Here is a 27,532-nt window from a genome sequence, read left to right on the forward strand (position 1 = left end):
CCAAATCATCACAGACTGTGGAAACTTAACACTGGACTTCAAGCAACTTGGGCTATGAGCTTCTCCACCCTTCCTCCAGACTCCAGGACCTTGGTTTCCAAATGAAATACAAAACTTGCTCTCATCTGAAAAGACTTTGGAACACTGGGCAACAGTCCAGTTCTTCTTCTCCTTAGCCCAGGTAAGACGCCTCTGACATTGTCTGTGGTTCAGGAGTGGCTTAACAAGAGGAATACGACAACTGTAGCCAAATTCCTTGACATGTGTGTGTGTGGTGGCTCTTGATGCCTTGACCCCAGCCTCAGTCCATTCCTTGTGAAGTTCACCCAAATTCTTGAATCGATTTTGCTTGACAATCATAAGGCTGCGGTTTTCTCGGTTGGTTGTGCATCTTTTTCTTCCACACTTTTTCCTTCCACTCAACTTTCTGTTAACATGCTTGGATACAGCACTCTGTGAACAGCCAGCTTCTTTGGCAATGAATGTTTGTGGCTTACCCTCCTTGTGAAGGGTGTCAATGATTGTCTTCTGGACAACTGTCAGATCAGCAGTCTTCCCCATGATTGTGTAGCCTAGTGAACCAAACTGAGAGACCATTTTGAAGGCTCAGGAAACCTTTGCAGGTGTTTTGAGTTGATTAGCTGATTGGCATGTCACCATATTCTAATTTTCTGAGATAGTGAATTGGTGGGTTTTTGTTAAATGTGAGCCAAAATCATCACAATTAAAAGAACCAAAGACTTAAACTACTTCAGTCTGTGTGCATTGAATTTATTTAATACACGAGTTTCACAATTTGAGTTGAATTACTGAAATAAATGAACTTTTCCACGACATTCTAATTTATTGAGATGCACCTGTATATATATATGTATATTCATGCAATAATAATTTTGTACACTTTTAATTCACTTGCTAACACAAGACAGAATTATAAAAAGTTTAATCGAAGCAAATTTATTACCAGTGCAAGAAAGAAGCTGCTCTTGGGAACATTTACAGAACATCTATGAATAATTTACACTAATTTACATTTAGCCTACATGCACATACTGTATAAATTTAGCTGTTAACAACAGTTTTGCTCAAGGCAAAGACATTAAACAAAGCCTCAGTGTTTGAAAAAAGGCCATGACCAATTATTCGAAATTTATCTATAAGTTGTATCTTTTGAGGTATGACAGTGTGGTAATTTCTATCATCATAATGACACAGAATGCCACATAGACAGTTTGCTCTCAAAGCATTTACAAAAGCTTTGCATAACAAATGTGAACACATTTCTGACGAAAAGGAGGGTGGGGCTGAGCTGTGACTACGCACTCCTGAACTGCCGCATCCGGCTGCCCTTATCCCTCTCCTCGGCTGATTAGCCCGATTGGGGGCTGGGCATGCGTAGTCACGGCCCGGCCCTGCCCTCCTCCTCGTCACAACATTATATTATCTTCCTCTGAACACCTGAATTTTGTACTCCAAATAGAGTTGCATCATAGTGTCAAACTCAAAGCTGCCACTGTGGGCACCTGTACGAAGGTTATAAGCGGTTTTCTCAAAGTAGTGGTACCAGTTTCCATATTGGTCAGCACCAAACCCAAATGCAGAAATCTGGATAAAAGAGGAAGCAAATTATTAATTTGTACATCAAAATGTTAAGAATGAGAAGGGTGGGGGTTAGGAATGTGGTGAAATTTACTTGGTCACAGATGTGTAGGGCAAATATAATTGCGAGGAAGCCAGTGGATGGATATTTGCCATGTTTCAGCAACCATATCTCATGTACGTATTTTATAAAGGCAGGATGAAGAATCATCACCTAAAAAAAAATAAAAAAAAAAAAATTACACAGATTACACACCACCACAAACACTAACCACAGGCAGTTTACTAAAAATACAAGGATTTAAGAAGCATTGTCTGGGGGCTCAACTACAACATGATCATCTAAGAAATCAAAATGTTGCTTCCAAATGTTCTTGGACCCTGAAATCGACCCCATTCCATCCCATGTGTCCATCAGACACATTTGTATCAATTTTATTGTGTTTACCTACCCTCTGGTGCTAATGTCAGAGACATGGGTTCTACGTAAACAATGGTGAGCACAGTTTGGAGCAGTGGCGGTTCTAGATTGGGGGCCCGGGGAGACAGAAGCCTGTCACCCCACGTGCCCCCTCCCCCACATGATGTAACACTCATTACTAGTTGTTAGTATCTTGTTATTAGTTTAGTCTTGTTATTGGTTCATGTTTCATTGTCTTGTTATCAGTTTTGTATTTTCAATGGTTGTCTTGTTTACCTAGTCTGTGTATTTATAGCCCTCATGTTCTCTAGTCCTTTGTCGAGTATTGTTGATGTAATGTTGTCAAGTAATTTATGTTTGTTTTGTTTTGGATTCATGTTTTTGGATTTATTGCACTTTCTAAAATAAAACTGCACTTGGGTTCTCACTTCATCTTCGTCTCATCCTCGTCCGTTCCTGTCTTCAGACTGTCCTGCCTTGCCCGAACGTTACACTCCAATTGCAGTAAGCTTGGGGAGAGTGGTATAAAAGGGACCACATCAGCGGCAAGATGGAGAGAGAGAGTCTAGAGTTGCTACCTGGGTGCTTGATATTGTGAAACTGATGTGTTAATGTGAAGCTGAAAGCAGATATTTTGTTGAGAGCTGAAGACACTTACATTAAAGGTTGACTCATGTAGACTTTGACCCACCTCCCGTGTCCTTCCTGCTTGAACCTCTTTACACTGGTGCCGAAACCCAGGAAGGTTTGAGGAAGTATGCCTCATGGAGTCCTCGCAGTTGGCAGAAGTCCTCAAGACCCTCGCCGGCCTACACCACACCCACCAACAGGCCCTGCTTGAGCTTCGACAAGACCAAGATCGCTGCTTTCACAAGATCCTCCGAGCTCAAGCAGAGGACCAGCATGCGATCCGGAGCCGCCTCAGCCAGGAGAAAGCCCCAGCCATGCCCCCGCCCACACTCATAAAGATAGGGGCGGAAGATGATCCAGAAGCCTTCCTGGACCTCTTCGAGCAAACCTCTGAGATCTGGGATTGGACACGTGCTCAATGGGCAGCCAGGCTTATTCCCTTGTTGTCCAACAACTGCCGGACTCCTGGTTTACACCGACCTGAAGAAGACCAAGGCAGTCTGGAACAATACCGTGAGGACCGGTTGCCCATTTGCCTTCACCCAACGGCTCTGAGACGCCTGTTGGAAGTGGCTGCTGGCGGAGGACCACAACGTAAAAGGAGTGGTGCTGGAGCAGCTGATCCGCCGGCTACCAAAAGGATCGGTGGAGTGGGTCCAGTGCCACCACCTGGCGTTGCTGGAGGAAGCTGTCCAGCTGGCGTACCAGAGGGCGGAAGAGCCCTCCCACTCTCTCTCCCCTCCCCCTGTGTTTTATATTTATATTTATGCATTTGGCAGAAGCTTTTATCCAAAGCAACTTTGGAATACAGGGACAATCCCCCTGGAGCAACCTGGAGTTAAGTGCCTTCCTCAAGGACACAAAGGAACAGAGGCACTCTTCAAAATAATCTCCCGGGTGGGGATTCTGAATGAAACCCTCACTGATCAAGGCACTACATTTATGTCATGGACACTCCGCGAGCTTTACGAATTGTTGGGTATTATATCGAGCTGCACTAGTGTTTACATCCGCAAACAGATGGGTTGGTTGAGAGATTTAATAAAACCCTAAAAAATATGGTTCGTAAGTTCATGCACGAGGATGCTAGAAATTGGGATAAATGGCTTGATCCCCTGTTATTTGCAGTGCGAAAGGTCCCACAAGCCTCCACAGGGTTTTCTCCTTTCAAGCTGCTGTCCGGGAAGCTTGGGAGGAGGGTCCTTCAAACAATAAGAATGAAATTCAATACGTTCTTGATCTTAGAGCAAAACTCTACAACTAACACATGAGAATATGCTTCAAGCTCAGGAACGTCAAAGCCGACTGTATAACAGAGGAACTCGGCTATGGGAATTTGCACCGGGAGACAAAGTGCTCATATTACTTCCCACATCGATCTCCAAATAACTCGCCAAGTGACAAGGATCATTTGAGGTCACACGACGAGTGGGGGATCTCGAATATGAGGTGAAACGAACCGATAGAGGGGGCGCACGTCAAATATACCACCTCAACCTCCTGAAATTATGGAGGGAGGCAGTCTCTGTAACGTTGGCTACTGTACTTCCGGAGAGGGCGGAGCTCGGGTCGGAGGTGATCACAAAACCCAATCATATCGCCCTGGTCACTTGTGGAGACCACCTCTCACCGTATCAAGTCACAGAGGTGGCCAAGTTGCAATAAGATTTTGCAGATGTGTTTTCTCCTCTGCCAGGTCGTACAAATCTCATACAGCACCATATCGAGACTGAGCCAGGGGGGTAGTGGTACGTAGCCATCCCTACCGACTACCCGAACACAAGAAAAAAGTAGTCTGGGAAGAATTAGACACAATGTTCGAGATGGGAGAAATAGAGGAATCCCACAGCGATTGGTCCAGCCCGGTTGTTCTGGTTCCTAAGCGTGACGGGTTTGTACGGTTCTGTGTGGATTATAGAAAAGTCAACGCGGTGTCTAAATTTGACGCCTACCCAATGCCTCGTATTGATGAGTTGCTCGATCGGTTGGGCACCGCTCAATTTTATTCGACACTGGATTTGACAAAGGGTTATTGGCAGATCCCCTTGACACCAACATCCCGTGAAAAAACAGCCTTCTCCACACCATTTGGATTACACCAATTTGTGACGCTTCCGTTCGGTTTGTTTGGGGCCCCGGCTACGTTTCAGCGCCTCATGGACCGAATACTCAGACCGCATTTGGCTTACGTCACTGCCTATCTAGATGATATCATCATTTACAGTGGTGGTTGAGGAGAGTCCCCTGTTCACTGTGTAAAGCGCTTTGAGTGTAGTGTCATAAAAGCACTATATAAATGTAACATTCATTCATTCATTGACAGTGGCACATGCAACATTGCTGAGATGAGATCGCTGCGGCAGGCGGGACTCACAGCAAACCCCAAGTAGTGTGCAGTTGGACGGGTGGAGGTACGGTAACTGGGGTTCCACTTTGGCCTCGGGCAGGTGCGTCCCCAAATTGACAAAACTGCGGTGATTGCGACCTGCCCGAGACCCAAGACCAAAAAGGGGGTGAGACTGTTCCTGGGGCTGGCCGGCTATTATAGAAGGTTTGTGCCTAATTATTCGGACATCACCAGCCCACTGACTGATCTCACTAAAAAGGGAGCTCCAGACCCAGTCCAGTGGACGGAGCAGTGTCAACAGGCGTTAACACAAGTTAAAGCCGCACTTTGTGGGGGGCCACTTTTACACTCACCCCATTTCTCTCTCCCTTTGTGTTACAGATGGATGCTTCAGACAGAGGGCTGAGGGCGGTGCTCTTGCAGGTGGTGGAGGGACAGGAGCGCCCGGTGCTGTACATCAGTCGCAAGCTCTCTCTGAGGGAGACTAAGTACAGCACCGTTGAAAAGGAGTGTCTCGCCATCAAGTGGGTGGTCCTCACTCCCTGGTACTACCTGTTGGGGTGGGCCTTCACTCTCTGCTCAGATCACGCCCCACTCCAGTGGCTCCACCGCATGAAAGATACCAACACGTGGATCACCCATTAGTATCTGGCTCTTCAGCCATTTAAGTTCAAGGTGGTCCACAGGGTCGCTGACTTCCTTTCCAGAAATGGGGGGGAGTGGTAGACAGGCCAGAGGGGATATGTGGCAGCGGGGACGTGGTTGAGCTTTCATCCAGAGAGAGAGAAAGCGGTAAGGGTGCATACACCTGAGCCAGATAATGACTAACACCTGTTTCCAATTGCAGTAAGCTTGGGGAGAGCGGTATAAAAGGGACCACGCCAGTGGCAAGACGGAGAGAGAGAGTCTAGAGTCACTACCTGGGTGCTTGATATTGTGAAGCTGATGTGTTATTGTGAAGCTGAAAGCAGATATTTTGTTGAGAGCTGAAGACACAAAGTTTGACTCACGTAGACTTTGAACCACCTCCCGTAGACTTTGAACCGCCTCCCGTGTCCTTCCTGCTTGAACCTCTTTACATGAACCATTAAAGAATGTCAAGGTAGAAACCCCATACGTGATCAGGCTTAGATCACAACAGCCAGCAGCTAACACTACAGCTGGCAGGCGCTCAAGTTCGAGCAGGCAGCGGCATTCAGCTGAGACCACAGCCGAGCCTATTACTCTGTTAGTGGGGGACTCCATTATCAGAAACATTGGTAGCAGGGCTACTACTACTTGCTGCATTCCTCGAGTAACGGTTTCTGAGGTAAATAAGGAACTTATGAACATTCTGATGAACCATAAGGCTGTGAATCGCGTTATTATATATGTGGGGAAAAATGATATTCAGAAAGAGCAATCAGAACTCCTTAAGAGGGATTTCAATGAAGTCTTTGAAACACTTGGGAGAATGAAAGTTCAGTCATTCATCAGTGGACCACACCCAGCCCAAGGAACAAATATGTTTTCTCGGTTGCTAAGTCTAAACACTTGGCTGCACAAACCTGCAATATGAGAGAACTGAAATACATTGATAATTTCAATCTTTTCTGGAGTCAAGAGAACTGTTTAAATCAGATTTAAATGCCTTCACCCAAACAAACTTGGTGCAAAAGTGCTAAAGGACAACATCTACTCAAATCAAATCAAATCACTTTATTGTCACACAGCCATATACACAAGTGCAATGATGTGTGAAATTCTTGGGTGCAGTTCCGATCAACATAGCAGTCGTGACAGTGATGAGACATATACCAATTTACAATAACATCAAATTAACACAACACAATTTAAACATCTGTTATACACATAATTACACTCAACAGTATACAAATAATAACATACACTGTACAGTTTACAATACGCTGTTTTTTTTTGTTTTTTGTTTTTGTTTTTTACTATATAGATACACATTATTCAATAAAAATAAAAAAAAATATATATATATATTAAAAAAAAGTATATATATATATATATATATATATATATAGAATGTACAGTATTGTACTGTATTGACATTCAGGCTGTCGGTTGATAGTCAGTTGTTAAGAGAGAACATAATATAATAATAATATAATTTATAACAGTCCGGTGTGAGATATAAGAATAAGGGTAATAAAGTGCAGTGCTGATGTATTTTGATCGTGGGAGATCAAGAGTTCAAAAGTCTGATTGCTTGGGGGAAGAAGCTATCATGGAGTCGGCTGGTGCGGGTCCTGATGCTGCGATACTGCCTACCTGATGGTAGCAGTGAGAACAGCCCATGGCTCGGGTGGCTGGAGTCTCTGATGATCCTCCGAGCTTTTTTCACACAAAGCCTTGTATATATTTCCTGGAGGGAGGGAAGCTCACCTCCGATGATGTGTCTGGCAGTTCACACCACCCTTTGCAGTGCTTTGCAGTTGTGGGCAGTGCTATTGCCGTACCAGGCGGAGATGCAGCCAGTCAGGATGCTTTCCACAGTGCAGGTGTAGAACCGTGTGAGGATGTGGCGGTTCATTCCAAACTTCCTCAGCCGTCTCAGGAAGAAGAGGCGCTGATGAGCCTTCTTCACAACGACTTCAGTGTGGACGGACCATGTGAGTTCCTCAGTGATGTGGACACCCAGGAACTTGAAGCTGCTGACTCTCTCCACTGGTGCTCCATTGATGGTGATGGGACTGTGTTCTCTGTCTTTTCTTCTGAAGTCCACCACAAGCTCCTTTGTCTTACTGACGTTGAGGGAGAGGTTGTGCTCCTGACACCAGTATGTCAGAGTGTGCACCTCCTCTCTGTAGGCTGTTTCAGCATTGTCAGTGATCAGACCTACCACCGTCGTGTCATCAGCAAACTTAATGATGGCATTGGAGCTATGTGTTGCCACACAGTCATGTGTGTACAAGGAATACAGTAGTGGGCTGAGAACACAGCCCTGTGGGGCTCCAGTGTTGAGGGTTAGTGATGAGGAGATGTTGCTTCCTATTCTAACCACCTGGCGTCTGCTTGACAGGAAGTCCAGGATCCAGCTGCACAGCGAGCTGTTTAAGCCCAGAACCCTGAGTTTCTCATCTAGCTTGGAGGGCACTATGGTGTTGAATGCTGAGCTGTAGTCTACAAACAGCATTCTCACATAAGTGTTCTTTTTTTCCAGGTGGGAGAGAGCAGTGTGTATTGTAGATGCAATGGCATCATCAGTGGAGCGGTTGTTGCGGTAAGCAAACTGCAACGGTTCAAGATTGAGTGGCAATACAGAGCAGATGTAATCTCTGATTAGTCTCTCAAAACATTTACTGATGATGGGGGTCCCTCCATCCATCTGCAATGTGCACAAATCCACTCAACCTGGAAGGCACACAAACACCACCGCAGTGTCTAAATAACCACAGGATCGCACTTCAGCACCTGGATGGACATTTGATTGACAAATCCCTCAATAAGACAGCGAAGATACAACAACATGGGGCTGAGCCCCACACACAGAGCATACTACAGTCAGACTGTGATGACTTAAAACTACTCCAAGATACAGGACCCAAGGACGATTTCTGGGAAAAAAGCCAAGGGAGCCAAGATAACAACAACAACAAAAACCAGAGCCACAGTCTCAGTCACAACACACCTTCTCCCTCTCATCAACATCCCCACTGCTGAGCTTCTCTGAGAAAATGGAGGAACTAGTGTATGCTGATAGAAAGCTCTCCCACTCCATTGCTGTGATCCCCCAGATACCAACCAAAAACGGTGAGCCCCTCTACCACCAAAGCCTGCAGGCCCAGCTCACCCTCCCTCTGAGAGAGCTCTCTGGCCACTGCCACAATGCAAGGGTACATCTCATCTTTCTTCTGCTCTTGATGAACAACAAACAGCTGATAACAGCTCTAATTGATGTGTATCGGGTCCCTGCTACGGTAGCAGCAACACTCACAACTGTTTATAGAACAAGCAAGAACCCGCTGTGCCAGTAGCTTTTCCAATATCTGTTGTGTTAAGGGATAGGAAGACTAAGGCTTTCTCAATACGTATGGCAAACCAATGTAATCTGTTGCATATTAGACGTAAATCCAACATTACTGTGGGGCCAAAAATAGATATTGTCAAGTTCGCACTTTTAAACATCCGCTCACTAAAGAACAAGTCGGTTCTAGTCAATGACCTCATCACCACAAACAACCTGGACTTTGTTTTTAAATGAGACTTGGTTAGATACAGCTGCAGTGCAACAGTCCTCAATTAATCAGCCCCTCCAAACTTTACATTCATGAGTGTCTGCAGAGCTGTTAGGAGAGGTGGAGGATTAGAGAAAATATTTAAAAATGTCTTTCAATGCAAGCGTCACATGGTGATTACTTGACCTTTGGATATCTAAGTACTGAACTAAAAGGTGCTCCACGCATTCTATTTATAATTATTTATAAGCCTCCACAATACTCTCCTGGCTTTGTTGATGATTTTACAGAACTGTTATCAACAACTTCCTCTGAATTTGACTGTTTTGTTATTGCTGGGGATTTCAACATTCATATAGATAATCCTGAACACAACACTGCCAAAGAACTCAAAACAGTTTTAAACTTTTTTGATCTGACTCAACATGTAGATGGACCTACACACAAACGCGGACACACTCTTGATCTGCTCATTAGCAAGGGTCTGAACATTTCATCCACTATTATTAAGGACATTGCGCTATCAGACCATTTCTGTATTTTCTTTGAAATATTGATTTCTCCTGCCACTGAAGTTAGATCTGTCTCTGTCAAAAAGAGGTACATAAATGAGAACACTTGTGTGCAATTGATCAAGATTATTTCTTTGAAACAGAGTATATCCGCAGACTGTGTTGATGATCTCCTCGATAACTTTAACTCAAAAGTTAAAAATACTGTTGATGGCATTGCTCCAGACAACCACTGGCAGGCGTAAAGCACCTTGGAGAAACACAACAGCAGTGAAAAACATGAAAAGAAAACACAGGAAAGCAGAACGAATGTGGCGGAAAACACAACTTGAAGTCCATTATAATATCTATAAAGACAACCTTCATGTTTTCAATTTGGAATTAGGCACAGCTAGGCAGACCTTCTTCTCAAACGTTATTAACAGCAATATAAACAACACCTGCACTCTTTTTCCTACTGTAGGGAGACTAACAAACCCCCCAACACAGGTTCCCAGTGAAATGCTCTCTGACAGAAGCTTTTTTCATGAAGAAGATAAATTATATTAGAATGGCAATCAGCTTGTCCTCATGCTGCACTGAGGTTAGAGGGCACCCACCACAAAAACTTCAGAAATTAGTCACTATGTCTGATTTTGAGGACATTGATGGCAAAACCCTGGATGAAATAGTACAGCATCTTAAAACTTCAACCTGCTGTCTTGACACACAAAAATGTGTTTAACTGTCTGAAAAAAGATCTGTTAGAATTAGTAAATGCGTCACTCCTTTCAGGCACATTTCTGAAGTCCCTGAAAACTGTAGTTGTCAAGCATCTTCTTAAAAAGAACAATCTAGATAACTCAATACTGAACAACTACAGACCAATTTCAAATCTTTTTATAGGCAAAATCATTGAAAAGGTTGTTTTCAATCAGCTGAACAAATTCTTAATCTCGAATGGCTACTTGGACAATTTACAGTCTGACTTCTGACCGCATCCTAGCACAGAGACAGTGCTCAAAGATCCAAAATGATATTCGGCTAAATACTGATTCAGGCAAAATATCAGTGCTGGTATTATTAGATCTCAGTGCTTCTTTTGACACTGTTGACCACAACATTCTCCTAGACAGATTGGAAAACTGAGTAAGGATCTCTGGGATGGTACTCAGCTGGTTCAGGTCATATCTAGAAGATAGGGGTTACTATGTAAACACAGGCAACTATGAATCTGAGTGGACATCCATGACGTGCGGAGTCCCACAAGGCTCAATTCTTGCACCGTTCCTGTTCAACCTGTATATGCTCCCACTAGGCCAAATTATGAAAAAGAACCACACTGCATACCATAGCTATGCAAACGATACCCAGATCTATCTAGCCCTATCGCCAAATGACTACAGCCCCATAGACTCTCTGTGCCAGTGCATTGATGAAATTAACAGTTGGATGAGCCAAAACTTCCTTCAGTTAAACAGTGACAAGACAGAGGTCATTGTATTTGGCAACAAAGGTGAAATTCCAAAGGTGAATACATACCTTGACTCCAAGGGCCTAAAGACAAAAAATAAAGTAAGAAATCTTGGTGTCATTTTGGAGTCAGACCTTAGTTTCAGTAGTCACATGAAAGCAATAACTAAATCAGCCTACTATCATCTCACAAATATAGCTAGAGTTATATGTTTTGTATCCAGTCAAGACTTAGAGAAACTTGTTAATGCATTCATCACCAGTAGGGTAGACTACTGCAATGGACTCCTAACCGGCCGTCCCAAATAGACCATTAGACACCTACAGCTCATTCAGAATGCCGCTGCCAGGATTCTCACACAAACCAAAAACTCTGAGCATATTACTCCAGTCCTCAGGTCTTTACACTGGCTTCCAGTTACATTTAGAATTGATTTTAAAGTACTATTACTCATTTATAAATCGCTCCATAGCCTAGGACCTAAATACATTTCAGATATGCTTGTTGAATATAAACCTAACAGGCCTCTCAGATCATTAGGACCAAGTCAGTTAGACATACAGAGGGTTCACTCAAAACAAGGTGAGACAGTGTTTAGCTATTATGCCACCTGCAGCTGGAACCAGCTTCCAGAGTTTAGATGTGCCGCAACAGTAGCTACATTTATATCCAGACTGATAACACATATTTTCAGCTGTGCATTTTCTGACTGAGCACTGTGCTGCACTTATTGATTTCACTGAATCATTTTGCTTTTGTCTTTCTTTCATTTTAATTATTCTATTGGATTCATTTTATTTTATTTTTATATAAATTTTTTTTGGTTATCCTCTGTTTGATCAGGGAAGGTTAACAACAGTTACAGATGGTGTTAACAATTTAATATTCTTTTTCTTATTCATTTTAATCATTAATTTTTTTTTTTCACATTTATTTTATTACTTTTTATTCTTATTTCATGTTCTTAATTGTTTTTTGTTTTTGTTTTTTTTTTATGTACGACGTGGTCTTCTGTTGTTGTAGCCCATCCGCAGTTACAGAAATACTCAAACCAGCCCATCTGGCACCAACAATCATGCCACATCGAATTCACTGAGATACAAATTTTCCCCATTCTGATGGTTCATGTAAACATTAACTGAAGCTCATGACCCGTAATTGCATGATTTTATGCATTACACTGCTGTTAGGTTAGGGTTGATTTTAAAGTAGTATTACTCATTTATAATTGCTGTATTGTATAATGTACATTGTATGTTATTATTTGTATATTGTGTTGTGTGTAATTATGTCTCATCACTGTCACGACTACTATGTTGCTCGGAACTGCACCCAAGAATTTCACACACTATTGCACCTGTGTATATGGTTGTGTGACAATTTGATTGATTTTGATGTTACCTTTGCAGAATCAGCTAAATTCACTACCGAAATTCCCTCACACTGACCCCGGGTTATCCTTATTGCTGAGCTCTGATTATAGAGTAATTTCAGGCAGTTTTATATAAATGTTTTTTAATCCCCTTTTTTTTTTTTTTTTTTTTTTTTTTAATTATATTAAATTAATAATTACAGTAGTATGCTCTAATGGCATGAAAATATCCCTGTTCTTTAGCTTCACTGTGTAACAATCCTCCCCCACCTTAAATTGGTCCTAGAATACAGGGGATCATTATAACCAGTAGCATGGAAGAGCATGTTATACAACTGCAGACAAAAAACAAAACAGGTGTGATCACATGCAAACCTGCCTATGCAAAAACTATATTCTTTTTATGAAGATGCACTTTGTTACTCTAAATGTTTAACTACACTTTTTGTTGTTGTTGTTGTTGTTATAGTTGTTGATTTTCTCCCCAGTAGGAATGCCCAATTCCCAAAGTCCTCGTGGTGGTGTAGTGACTCGCCTCAATCCAGGTGGCGGAGGACGAATCTCAGTTGCCTCTGCGTCTGAGACCATCAATCTGCACATCTTATCACGTGGCTTGTTGAGCGCATTACCGCGGAGACATAGCACATGTGGAGGCTTCACGCTATTCTCCCCGGCATCCATGCACAAATCACCACACGCCCCACTGAGAGCGAACCACATTATTGCAACTACGTGGAGGTTACCCCATGTGACTCTACCCTCCCTAGCAGCTGGGCCAATTTGGTTGCTTAGGAGGCCTGGCTGGAGTCACTCACTGAGCACTTTTTAGGAACGCTATGATCCCTGGATTCGAACTCACGACTCCAGGGGTGGTAGTCAACGTCTTTACTTGCTGAGCTACCCAGGCCCCCTCACTGCACTTTTAATGTACCAAAAGATATCAGACGCTTGAACAATTGTTCTTTTTTTAGCTAAACTGAATGATTTGTATCTTTTTTCCATCTAGATTCCACTGCTGCTGTCCTGATATTATGATAACCCAATTTCATTTAAAATCAACAGTGGAATTCAAATTTCATATGAGGCTGAATATATTGGTAGAGTTTGATGTTGAATGTAGTGTTGGGGAGTAACTATTTATATAATATTTTCCCTCCTTTTCTTAAAAAAAAATAAAAAGCAAAAAATCTGGGTTAGGCACATACGATGCAAGTGAATGGGGCCAATCTATTAAAGGAATAGTTCACCCAAAAATGAAAATTCTCTTATTATTCACTTACTCTGATGCCATCCCTGACTGTCTTCATCAGAACACAAATTAAGATTTTTAGAAGATAGAGCTCTCTCAGGACCTTTTAATGGAGGTACACGGATGCCAGCACTTTGATGGTCCAAAAGTCACATTTAGGCAGCATAAAAGTAATCCTTGTGACTCAAGTCAATCAGTGAATGTCTTCTGAAGCAAATCGATAGGTTTATGTAAGAAACAAGTCGATAATTAAAACGTTTTTAACTTTAAATCGGCGCCTACATACAGGGCTCTGATGCAGTTTGAAATGTCAGAACTCTCGTATGATTAAGTTTTAATTATCGACTTGTTTCTTACATAAACCTATCAATTAGCTTCAGGAGACATTCATTGATCGACTGGAGTTGCTTGAATTACTTTTATGCTGACTAATGTGACGTTTGGACCGTCAAAGTGCTGGCACCCATGTACTTCCATTATAAGGACCTGACAGAGCTCTATCTTCTTCTAAAAATCTTAATTTGTGTTCTGCTGTAGACAGACAGTCATACACATCTGGGATGCTTGTTATGATTTTAGTGTGATAAAATCGCTTACTAACCTTTTCTGTGTAAAGGTATTGCCAATTTTACAACTTCATTGCCATGACGACATAGTGCTATTAACCCTTAAATGACCATAAAAACAATGTACACAACTTAACAGCTCAAATAATACACACATTTTAACAGAAGAATTAATGTAAGTGCTTTTATAAAATTATAAGCTTCACATTTCTGCCTTTCAACCCACCAAAAATTGACCCCATTCACTTCCATCATAAGTGCCTCACTTTTGACTTTTGCTTTTTATAAAGAAAAGGATGGATGAGTCAAAATTATTTTTTGTTGTAATCAACATTATGCCACAAATGCTGTAGATTGAGCTTAACTTGAATTGAACCCAGAATATTCCTTTAAATATACTTAAATGCTGCTATTTGGCAATATATTTTCTGTATCAGTTATTTAAATCAGTTATTAATAAGTTTTTTGCCTTTTATAAAGGGTTGCTTGACTTCAGCAATTTTAGATTATGATTAGCTTGTATCTTGGCAAGCTAAAGTTTCAAAGTAGATTCCCCAACACTGGTCAGATTTAATACCAACAATGAAGTGAAACATAACAGATCTCATCACTCTGTCAAATGTTTTATTTATTTTTTTAAATATGTCGTTTCCAATAAGCTGTCCAAATTCTACATCAGTTCAGCTTTGTTCCCAGCAAATTCCAAAAGTTCTTCAATTAGTAATAAACACGTACTGCGTATGATTGCCGTCACCATGTGGCTTCTTTTATCTTTGTGACAAAACCAATGCAATTCTGAGACTACAAATAACTTTTCACAACCAGCACTGGAACAGGGATGGCAGGTATTAGCAGATACAATAGATGTGTCACGTACACTTCAGTGATACGAGTAATACCAGCCCCTTGCCAGCATGCAAAAAATGCCAAATGCAAATGTATTTCAGAGAACTCACCTTATGTCTGTTGGCATTTACACTCGGCCTAACCTTTTTGTAAGTGCTAGATAAAAGAAAAGAAAAACAGGTCAAACACGAAATAATAAGGGGGTACAAAATCACGTTATTTAGACATAATCCCCATGAGGGTGTCCATAATTTTGCCAAGTCTAACCTGTTTCTAGGTCAATGTTTTGTTGGTTCTGGAACACCATTAGTCGCTTTTCCACTATCGAGCGAGTGCGAGCCAGGGCTATCAACTGCTCAGCTGGGGGCAATAGCCTCGGACCTTGAGGCGCGAGACCAAAATTGATCTGCATTCCCACCATCGGGTCAATAGCCTGCAGTGTTGCCCTAAAACCCTCCCTTAATTTGCCACCCTGCCTGGTGCCAAAATCACACACCCCGCCATTTCACAAGCAAGAGGGAAGCTCAAACTGAGATATCAGACTCTGGAGACTAGCTAGCTCTCAAAATGAACTTGGATTTGTACTGTGCCCACAGTTTCTTTTTTTTTTTTTCGAACCTGTACCGTTGTGCGCTGCATACACAATTTGCAAGTGCCGACAATATACTTTTTGTTTGGTAGACGTCATTGATCTGTTGTTGCGCATATTCATCAGCCCAAATATTCAGAAGAACCCTGATTTCATCTACTGACCAGTACTGATGGTTCTCCATTCTCTGTTGATCTGTTGAGGGAAGCTGGTAGCTAGATATGAAAAATTGGGAAATGAGTATCTTGGTGCTGACCCACTGACCTGACTAAGCAAAACTTAGCCTTTGACATTGACCCTGCCTCAATCTCTAGTTGGCTTCTTTTGCCCAAGGACAATTGGCGGGCCAAATTCCCTTGGCTGTTGGCCCTGAGAAAGCCCTAAGGAAGCACAGTGAAGCCCCAGAAGTGACAGTAGAAAGCAACTGGTCATGACGCACTAGCACGCCCTCATTTGGCCCGATAGTGGAAACGCAGCTATTTATATCAAACAAACAGATCAATAGTAGGACTGTCAACTGATTAAAATTATTAATTGAATGTATTACATGACATGCCAATTAATCAATCCAATTAATCACAATTAATCGCATATATACATTTTTTTTTTTTTTTTTTTTACTGAGAAAGGCCCCCAAAAGAAGGCAATTCAGTATGTGAGAAATAATTGAGGATGGACCATTGAAAAATAATGCACACCCCGAGGTTAAATGCATGATTTTAAAATTATTTTTCAATCGTGTGAGAAATACTTCACAACCATGCGTTTACTGAAAAATAATACCACTGAATGCTCGATTCTGATTGGTTGACAGTTGTTCTAAGGTGTGCAATTATTTTTCATTGCACGGCTATGAAGTATTTCCAGGTCTTGACCGCATAACGGTTCCATAATACTTCAACAAATTACTTCATACTACAATCTAAGTCATCATAACTTAGGTCAAACTCATCTGACACAGGACAATTCATTGACTAAGAGACCTGATTTTGGTTATATCTCAAATTTGACTAAATATATAGTTACTGTGTTTTGTGTTGCAGGGAATTATTCCTTAAACAGTACACTATTTGTAAGGATTCTCACTAAAATTAGTACATCAACCATTCAGTTCCTTCTCTGTGGGAACAGAACACACAGCCTCTGTAATCGAAGCCCTAACAATTTATGTTCTTTAATTTTAAGCCCACAAGTCTCACCGTGTGATATTTTTAGTGGTGAAGGCACTGATGAGCCACTCCATATCCAGAATCTTAAAGGGAGAAAGCACCAGGTGAGTGGTGTTGTCCACATCCATAGCACTCTCAGGATAGATAAAACGGTGTGTGGTCTTAGAACCCACATCCTTCTCATAACCCTCTGTTGGACCCTTATTTATCCTAGCTTAACAATAAAAGCATGACTGGGTCAAGAAACATGTACAGATCAGAAAAAAAGACTACAAATATTCATTACAAAAATAAAATTGGGTTAGTTTTGTTTTCATGTTGACAAAACGAAAGACACAGACTCAAAAAAAGGGTTGGACAATTTCTGTTATATCTCATTCTTTACCTAATAACAAAGTCATGAAGATCTATAAGATGTCCATATTGGGATCCTTTAAGGTTCCCAGAGTTTCCCACCACAGCACAGATTCTGCAACGAGCTGGACCAGCATCTAAGTAATGTTCATTATCTGGGAAAAGCGAAAACAACCTCTCCACCACTTCTGTGTAGTTGGCTTCATTTGTATTTTTCTGAAGATCCTGCAACATCATGTAAAAGAGACTTCAAAGAACAAGTTAACATTTTTGGACATTATTGAAAGTTTCGGGATCATCAGTAAATAAATTATGAAAATACAGCAAACTTGCTGTGAAAATCTGTGATTTTAATAGAGTGCCATTAGTATTTTGCCAAGCTAAAATCATGATGCTATAATAAGCATCAAAATACATAGCACACAAATACTGGGTAAAATAGTAAATTTTTTATTAGATTGAACTATTTATCAATACAGTTCTACCTATGATTCCTTAAAATGCTGATGCAGCCGAATAAATTTAATTGGATTCATTCCATGTTCAGTGCCTTATAAGCAGTGGTCGATTTGTTAAAAATGTTTTGTGTAGTCACACAAAGATTGACTAAAGCCTTGCAATCAGTATTTTCATTTAATGCCAATTCTTATTTCATCGTGATAACCTATACATCATTAGAAAGGTGTACTCCAGCTTTCATATTTTGCATATTTACTCCAGCTTTCATATGTAAATGTTACAGTGAGAGTAATTTCTGTGTCAACATTTCAAAACATAAAAATTACAGTTATGAAAATTTAAGCATAGGCTAATAAAGTCACACATACCAATTAAATTGTGTAAACTTCCATTGATTTGTCTTTAAAAGGCTTCAGTAAACAACATCCAAAAGAATGCGTGTGTACATTTAAAGAAATATCGAGCCTGTTTACATGCTCACCAATACGCTGATTACTCTAAAATCAGATTATTTAAAAAGTTTGACAAGGCAAGAAATCTGCGTATACATGACATTTGAAATAATTGCGTTATTCTCTACTTTCGACGTCAAACCATGAATAGGCATGCACTCAACACGTGCGCGCACTGGATGAGCCAGCAAGAACACTAGGTAAGGTGTTTACATGGCACGCAAAATCGGCGTAATACGCAAAAATCTACCCTTGTCGACCGGGTTATTCATAAGACGTTTATGGACTTTACACTGATAAAGGAACACGATTTGTTGCATTTACATGACGCACGCGTTGTCGGCTAATTAAGCATAACTGGTGTAAGAACGTGCATGTAAATGATGGATTCTCATTTGTTTACTTAACATTTCTTCCATTAACATGTCCATTAAATGACAATACTCTTTAATATACTTTCATATTGTGCAATTACATGCATCTAGAGCAGGGAAGGCTGCTGTTATATCTTCTATTGTCCATATGCCAAAAATGGACATTAGAATATGTTTTTACATCATGCATACTGTACCTCACAAGCTATGACAGTGACTTCCGCATACCATGCCATTTTATTCTTGTAACTTCCACATAAACCATAAAAATATCGTTTTGAATGATGGAACATGCAGTTGTACTCAGAGCATGGATGCGCATGAATTGATAGAGATATATTTAAAGCATTGGCCTTCAATACAAAGACATTGTTTCTGTACTTGATTTCCGACATAGATATATAATCACCGAGCGACATTTAAAATGCATTTTGAAGTCCAGAGGCCTGTTCCACAGAAAGGAGTATTCAAGCATTGAAGAAGCCAACATATTTATTCAGCATCAACTCCAAATGTCCGGACAGCTCTATGAATGCGGGTGGATGCATGCAAAATGTAAAGAAAAAGGCGTGCATGTTCTTAAAGACGTACGTTTAATTTTTAGCTCGTAAGACCCTAGCAAAAAAGCACGATGCCTTCACCGGCGTAACTATTTCTCAAAAGGACCAAGTACATTCACCATTTTGATTCTTATGACAAATTGAAACTATATGGTAAAAAATAATTCTTTCCCTATCATCAAGAAATGTTCTTTTTATCTGAGAAATGTTCCTCCTCCCTGTCTTTTTCGAATTTGGGAGAATTTCCCATTATGAAAATGAAGCACCCCATCTCCAATCGCCTGGTCTCCTTAGATGCATGTTTGTTTCTGATTCCCGCAAGTTTATTTAGTAAACATCCATCATTTGCAGATGTACTACCCCTTTTTTGCATCTTGTCTCTTAATCTCTGCAGTGCAGTTGACTTTGTATTTTTGCAGACCGCGAGTCTTTGATGGAAAAAGGTTTGATTGCAAGATGATCCCCATATCTAGCTAGTTAAATTTAAAATGTAAAGTTAATTGCATAATTGCAATAACACTTATATCAATCTACAAGGAAAGGTCAGTCATTACTAAAACAATTGCAATTTGCTTACCTTTAAAAAAAGCACATAAGTGACACAGATTGTCATATTTTACTTGGTTATACATGCCACTAAGCGCGATTTTTCCTTATTCTCTTTAAGTCTCTCAGTTAAACTGAGGAACATCTTGCAATCTCAAAAAGTCATCAAACTCTTCCATGTTGCGACCTTTTGAAAATATGCAATAAAAATCCAATCCAAAATTCCCATCACTGAAATTCTCATCCACTGTATATAAAAAAAAAAAAAGAAAAGAAAAAAGACAAATGGAAAACAGTACATACACGCGACAATTTTCTCGTTTACACGTGTACATTTCTTGTGCTAGCGCGACAATTTTCTCGTGCACACGTGAAAGTTTCTTGTGTGCATGCACAAATCTTAGGATATTTTTTCCCCCGCAAAGGTCACTTAAGGGGCTCCATAGGTTACAGTCTCCAGTTAGTTTTATCACTTTTTGTGGGGTGGGGCATGTTGGCTAGCGAAAATGCTGAGGGGCTAGTGACTTTGAAATACCACTAGCCACATTGGCCGGTGAGCCAAAAACTTAATATCAGTCCCTGCTTGGCATTGAAAGTGCATCGGAAAGCGCATTTTCAAGCATAATTCTGATGCTACAGCAAGCGTGGACTGTTCTGAGTACAATGTTTTATGCCTGTATAGTATAGATACTTTTTAACCAATTGTAGTAATGAACTTTGTAAGATTTTCACCTCCAGAGGATGTGGGTATAGAAAACGATTGTCATAGTTTTAACATCTTGGACCCGACAGCTCGCTTCAGTTCTACTATAATGTGCGTTCTACGTGCTGATGTGGAACCAGGATTTCATCAAATTGAAAAAAATAAATAAATAAATAAAAAAAAACATTAATTACGATTATTTTAATTGTGTGATTTCCCACGTTATTACCATGAAACCCGGCCTGTATGGGAGAGATTTTCAGCCCGATTGAATGCATCTGAGCCAATTTAGTTAGATCTTATCTTGACAATCGTTTATTATTTTAAGACAGAGGAAATATTTTTTAAATGTGTATGTTTGTCTGGTTTTCCTTTATGAAACAACATACAGTATATGTATGCAATAATACTAATATTATGAGGAGATTTTTGCCACACATTCACCGTCAACAATTATATGTTTTGCACTGTATAATGATATGATGAGTACACTTTTTTGCTTATTTGGTGTAGCTGACACTAAATACTTTTGATAAGTTTGCATGTCCTGTGGCATTTCTTCCATCTAAATATATTTAATCAGCATTTTATATTTTGTATATTATTATGGATGCAGCTTTTATGACCTCCTAGTAATTGAGATACTATATGGAATAATATTGTACTTAAAATCTTTTGTTACACTGCAGGACCATTTAAAAAGAACTAGTGAAGTTAGAAATGTGTTTAAAAATGGCGACGATCTTAAAAGAAATGTTGACCATTTATCTTGTACTAATTTTAACCTAAAATCTTGATAAGTCATTAATTTTACTCAATTGTCATTCTAAAAAATAACATGGCAACCGGAAAAAGGAATTTTTGTACGTTTCTCACCCAAAACCAGTTGCATCGCTTCAGAAGACATGGATTAAAGCACTCAAGTCCTGCCTTTATGTCCTTCTTGAAGCTTAAAAGTTTTCAACACTATTGATTGGCATTGTATGAATAAAAACACATCACATCTTCATCAAAATATCTTTGTTTGTATTCCGCAAAAGAAGGAAAGTCATACGAGTTTGAGACGGCAGAAGGGTAAGTAAATGATGAGAGAGAAATAACTTTTGGGTAAGCTATTCCTTTAAGAAATTTAACATCAATACCTTCCAATACTTGTAGACATCACCACTGAGCATATAATTTTCCCTGGTAAGCAGTGGTGGAATAGAGAGGTCGTAGAGTTCATTGAACCAGGTACTCCGGCTCTGCTGCCTGACACAGTGTTTACACGCACATATGTCTTCAGTGAGCTCGTCTGCAGGGCTAAGGAAGACCAGGTACATGCAGACCATAATCACACATGTGACCATTGTCAAATAGCAATACCTGTAACACACCTGCATATTTCCACTGCTTCTCTCCTGCTGAAAACAAACAAACAAAGAACATTTTTGTGGGTGGTGATGCGTAGATTAGGGTTGGTAACCAGAAGGTTGTGGATTCAGTCTCTGCAAGAGACAATCCATATCACCATTCTGACCTTGAGCAAGGCACTCAACTCCAGGTTGATTCAGGGAAACTGTCCCTTCAATGTACTTTCAGCTACATCAAAGGCCTAGCAACCATACAGATCTCTGCATTGGAAACCCTTAAATTTATTAAAAAAAAAATTGTACAAATAGAATACAGGAGTTACTCCTGAATCTGTAATTGCTGACATCACAACATTTTGGTGTATTGCCAAACACACTGTGGATTTAATGAAAGATCAATTGTCACTATAATTTTTAGGAGAGAATTTGATTGTAGAACGTGGTTGTACCTGTTGTAAGTAACCAAGCTCTGTGTGTACAGAACAGGAGTGACAAGTCTCAGCTGCAGTGTGTATGTTTCAGTAGAGAATAAAAGGAATAATACAGCCAAATATTTTAATTCTCTCATGATTTACTCACCCTCATGCCATCCCAGATTTGTATGCCTTTATTCTTCTAAAAATCTTTGTGTTCAGCAGAAGATCGCTGCTCTGTAGGTTCATACAATGCAAGTGAATGGTTGCCAGAACTTTGAAGCTCCAAAAGCACATAAATGCAGCATATAAAGTAATCCATTTACAGTAAAAAAGGATTTAAATATTGATCTGTTTCTCACCTACACCTATCATATCGCTTTTGAAGACATGGATTTAACCACTGGAGGTGTATAGATTACTTCTATGTTGCCTTTATATACTTTTTGGAGATTCAGAATTTTGGTACCCATTCACTTACATTGTATGAACCTACAGAGCTGAAATATTCTTCTAAAAATCTTTGTTCATGTTCAGCAGAAGAAATAAAGTCACATCTGGGATGGCATGAGGTTGGATAAATTTACATTTTTGGGTGAACTATACCTTTAAGACTCACCATTATGTATATGCTTAGCATATATAATATATGCCTTATAATACATACAATCTACTGTTTAACGGTAATGGGTATGGACTGCATACATTGCATGTCTTTCTCATTTTCTTGCAAAAATGACGTGCTTTGGTAGGTTACCTTTTGGGTAATGAAATGTTAAAAGAGATTAAACCCTCAAAAAAAATATTTTATCCAATTTTTAAGATTTACGCATTTCAATTTCATAACATTCCATCAAATTGAACTGTGTAGTGTTTAAAAAACCTAAATATTTTAAGTCTTATTCATTAAATGTTAATTTTATTTAATTAAAGATTAGGGTACAATGGTATTGGGGAAGCCAGCAGGGGATGCTCACCCTACGGTCTGTGTGGATCCTAATGCCCCAGTATAGTGACGGGACAAGCTGTCTTTTGGATGAGATGTTAAACCAAGGTCCTGACACACTGTGGTTATTAAAAATCCTAGGGCACTTCTCGTAAAGAGTAGGGGTGTACCCTGGTGTCATGACCAAAATTTCCCCCATTGGCCCTTATCTTTCATGGCCTCCTAATAACCCCCATCCCTGAATTAGCTACGTTACTCTCCTCTCCACCAATAGCTGGTGTTTGGCGAGCGTACTGGCGCACTATGGCTGCCGTCGCATCATCCAGGTGGATGCAGCACACTGGTGGTTGAGGAGATTCCCCCTATACTATGTAAGGTGCTTTGAGTGCCTAGAAAAGCACTATATAAATGTAATGAATTGAGAAAAAAAAAAAAGGGGGGCTAAAGGTTTCTTTGATTTCAATTTCTCCCAAAACACTAAATAGCAACAAAAACTAACACAGCACTTTCCTAAACACCCGTTTGTCACTATGCGCACCAAAATATTATATTGGCATGTGGTGTCTAAAGTTTAAGGCAATTTAAACTAATTTTAGTATTTTAAATGTTGCAAATTTATGTAGCTAATGAAAATCCCTGAAATTACATTTATTTTGAGACAATACTTATTTTCGGTTTTGTTCAAGGTCATTAAATCAAAAGTTTAATAACTGTCCAATAAGTGAAAGGGGTATTTGGGGTAAAAATCCCCCCTGTTGCAGGAGCTAAAGGTCCCTACTCTAACGTTGGGTGTCTAGGAGTGGAAGAGCAAGAGAGGAGACGCAGGAGTAGATTTATTCAATCCTTTAATTATAAACGCTGGAGCTATCATCACAAAATAGCAAACCAATGCAACACTTCAAGGACTGACATATCACTGAACAAAACTAGAGGGTATTTATACACAAAACTAATGAGGGAATGGAAGGCAGGTGAGGATGACGATGAACAGATGGAAGTGATTAGGGCAATGAATTCTGGGAAATGTAGTGCAGGGGAAAACTTCAAAATAAGAGTCCTTGAAGAACATGGAGACAGACTGTGACATTATCCCCTCCCCCGACTCCTGGTGCCCAAAAACGGATGATGAGGGTAGGGTGATGCAGAAGATAAAGAATCCGAGGAGGATGATCAGGAGGCCTAGGGTGCGGCTACAGGGCTGGGAAAGGATCCGGAGGCCTAGGGTGCGGCTTCAGGGCTGTGAATGGATCCAGGGGACTGGGGGGGGCAGCTTCAGGGCTAGGACTGGGTCTGGAGGCGGCCACAGGGCAAGGACTGGGTCTGGAGGCGGCCACAGGGCAAGGACTGGGTCTGGAGGTGGCCACAGGGCAAGGACTGGGTCAGGAAGTGGAACCGCTGGAGGAGACAACTCTGGGGAAGCGGGCGGAGCCACGGGAGGTGGCAGGCCATGGGGGGGCCTGAGAGGCTGCTGGGTAGGAGAGTATAGGCAGAGGACTGGGGAGACTGAGTCTGCCGTGGTCGCAAGCACTAGGCAGGAGGTGGAACCGCTGGAGGAGACTACCTCCGTGGATGCGGGCGGAGCCATGGGAGGCAGAGACTGGGGAACTGACCTCCGTGGTCGCGAGCATAGGCAGAGACTGGGGAACTACCTCCGTGGTCGCGAGCATAGGCAGAGACTGGGGAACTACCTCCGTGGTCGCGAGCATAGGCAGAGACTGGGGAACTACCTCCGTGGTCGCGAGCATAGGCAGAGACCGGGGAGGTGTCCTTTTCCTTCTACTCCTCTTCCAGCCAGCAGGGAGCGTGGTTACGGGGACGGTCGAGGCTACAGGCATTGGCTCTGGCTCGTTAACCGTGGCAGGCATGGGCACAGGCTCATTAACCGTGGCAGGCATGGGCACAGGTTGTGTCCCGACGTTCCCGCCATAATTCACAGCATATGGGGGGAAATGCAACTTCCGTGGTCACTACCGCTGACTGCGGCAGGGAATCGACCACCAGAACCTGGAGAGGATGAGCCCCCCAAAACAATTTAGGGGAATTGTCTGGAGAGGAGTTACCTTGGAGATAGGGGGCCGTGGAAGGCACAGAGACAGGTGCCATGGAAGGAGTCAACATCTCTATCAAATGTGATGAGTGAAGTGTAATGGATATTCAGGGTGGCTAGGATGTAATTCACCAAGGGAAGATCTTTCGCCTCCGGAAGTGCTGAGGGTCTGTGTAAGTTTAATCCCATTCCATAAATGGGCTTGAGGTATATATCCGGTATTGATGTCGAAGCAGCAGGTGAAGGAACTTGGCTGTGTATTCCAAGAGGGGAAGATCCTGCCTGAACAACTCCAAGAATAACTCCGTTGGCTCCATGCTCAGTGATGTGCTCATCGAGGTGAGTCTTCGTAGGAGAGGAGGATTAGTGGGATCGCTGGAGTAGAGGAAGACGTTAGGAGGAACAGTTAAGTGTATCCGTATTTTTTGTGTGGTCAGTCCTTCTGTAACATTGGGTGTCTAGGAGTGGAAGAGAGGAGACGCAGGAGTAGATTCATTCAATCCTTTAATTATAAACGCTGGAGTGGAACAAACACTGGAGCTAACATCACAAAATAGCAAACTAAGGAAACACTTCATTTACACAATGTAATGCTTCATTAACTCAACGCAACACTTCAAGGAATGACAAGTCACTGAACAAAACTAGAGGGTATTTATACATAGAAAACTAATGAGGGAATGGAAGGTAGGTGAGATGGAAGTGATTAGAGCAGTGAATTCTGGGAAATGTAGTGCAGGGGAAAACTTCAAAATAAGAGTCCTTGAAGAACATGGAGACAGACTGTGACACCTACAAACATTTATTTATTTATTTTAAAGTGGGGCGAATAGATTTGATCTGAAAAATTTTCAAAGTGGGCTCACATTGACATCCATTCACAATGAAGATTAATTTGTTTATAGAATACTTGATGTTATGAAATGCTAAATGTGTTCGAAATTAACAGGAAATCGTGCACCCTTTTCTGTAGTTATTTTGAGAAAACATTATCTTAATTTGTTACTCAAAAAAAGCATCTTGCGGTCTCAAAATTATTTGAATTAGTTGACAAATTTTGCCCTATAACTATTGCCCCTATATCTACATGATATCACATGTTTTTCGATGTAACGAACATGACTTAAGCCCCATTGTACCCTACTCAATTAAATTTTATGGAATTTTGTTATGAAATTGAAATGCATAAATTATCAAATTACTATTTTTGAGTGAAAGCTGTTTATATTATGGAGTTTATGCTCAAATTAAAGACTTATTTAAATAGGCTACATATATTCTAAATATAGTCTGGATCAACACCCATAAGCTAAAATGCTCGCAGGATTAGGCTTTGCAATTTTCAGATCTGATTTGAGTTTCGGATGCGTTAGTAGCCAATATATCAACTTGTGCTGCTAGACTGTATGCGACCACCTGGCCATTTCCATCCAACAGTGTTAATAATAAGTTAGCTACATAGAAATAGGACGTTAATTATGAAACAGATAGTTCAAGTTCTTGATGCTGATTGATTTGTAGCTACAGTATACAGCGCAGTGCCGGTTCTAGCCTTTTGGTGGGCCCCAAGCAATAATTTGTTTGGGGGGCCCCATCAGTATGTTTGTAAAACTACTTATGTCTTTGACAGTGTGGGGGTCCCCTGGCAGATCAGAGGCCCTAAGCAACTTGCTTAGTTTGCCTATAGGGAGGACCGATAGGCCAAATGACCTCGCTGTGCAGCCTATATTACTGCGCATCACCCACTGAATAACGTTCTGTTTTGTACATATACGGAAATATGTCTTATAATTACTTGATTTAATAAAATTCCCTTAAAAAAAATTGTTAATTTTATTAAAGAAATAAAGCTACGGTCAAATTCATTCAAATCAGGGTGGGGCAAGATTGAACTTGATCTCTTTCTATCCAAACACTGATATGATGGAACAAACGTGGAATGCAGAAATCAAAAGACTGTAGTGGTTTTTTGAGTGAAAGCACTGAAGGGATTCGAACATACCTGTTGACTGAAGAGACTTGCTGGAGAGTTGTCACATCCGCTGTTGTCCAAGCACAGACTGAGTGCAGAGAACCTCACCTGCATACCACAAGTTTCTCTGAACTGACCTTTGCTCAATAACTGAGTTATTGCACACCCAGCTTTGCTGGTGCACAGATAAAGCGGATGTATCATAAAAGTTGTCATCCTGTTAATGTTTACAGTAGAAACACAAGTTTTTACATTTTATTAGCCATATATGAAGATGGTTAATTCCACCTATCCCTCTAGAGTACAGAAAGAATGACTGATAAATATTTGAGTGTTTACCCTTCAGGGATTTGGTCCACAATTATTTTACCTTAAATATGACCACTCCAAATGTGAATAAATAACAGAACTATT

General features: G+C 40.8%; 1 protein-coding gene across 2 annotated transcripts; it reads right to left on the reverse strand.

The window, feature by feature from the left end:
* Positions 1-968: 968 nt before the first annotated feature.
* st3gal1l2 (ST3 beta-galactoside alpha-2,3-sialyltransferase 1, like 2) lies at positions 969-27,183 on the reverse strand. Of its 2 annotated transcripts, none has more exons than XM_051670220.1 (7): positions 27,149-27,183; positions 21,531-21,788; positions 17,326-17,519; positions 16,971-17,150; positions 15,293-15,338; positions 1,694-1,813; positions 969-1,605 (listed from the first exon to the last, which is right to left on the reverse strand). In XM_051670220.1, exons 2-7 carry the CDS (start codon positions 21,768-21,770, stop codon positions 1,441-1,443), a joined length of 945 nt encoding a protein of 314 aa, XP_051526180.1. In that variant the 5' UTR covers positions 21,771-21,788; positions 27,149-27,183; the 3' UTR covers positions 969-1,440. The 2 variants fall into 2 exon arrangements, with proteins under 2 accessions (XP_051526180.1, XP_051526179.1); XM_051670219.1 differs by having other exon boundaries at positions 21,531-21,791; positions 27,149-27,182.
* Positions 27,184-27,532: the final 349 nt, after the last annotated feature.

This window comes from Myxocyprinus asiaticus, chromosome 34 (genome assembly GCF_019703515.2).
Source record: "Myxocyprinus asiaticus isolate MX2 ecotype Aquarium Trade chromosome 34, UBuf_Myxa_2, whole genome shotgun sequence".
Classification (NCBI taxonomy): Eukaryota; Metazoa; Chordata; class Actinopteri; order Cypriniformes; family Catostomidae; genus Myxocyprinus; species Myxocyprinus asiaticus.

Coding starts and splice junctions, on each gene's coding strand:
- st3gal1l2 (XM_051670220.1), bottom strand. CDS start 21,770: ATGCAGGTGTGTTACAGGTATTGCTATTTGACAATGGTCACATGTGTG. Junction 17,151..17,325: donor CTTCATGACTTTGTTATTAG/GTAAAGAATGAG, acceptor TTGTTAAGCTAG/GATAAATAAGGGTCCAACAG. Junction 15,339..16,970: donor ACCACTAAAAATATCACACG/GTGAGACTTGTG, acceptor TCTTTTATCTAG/CACTTACAAAAAGGTTAGGC.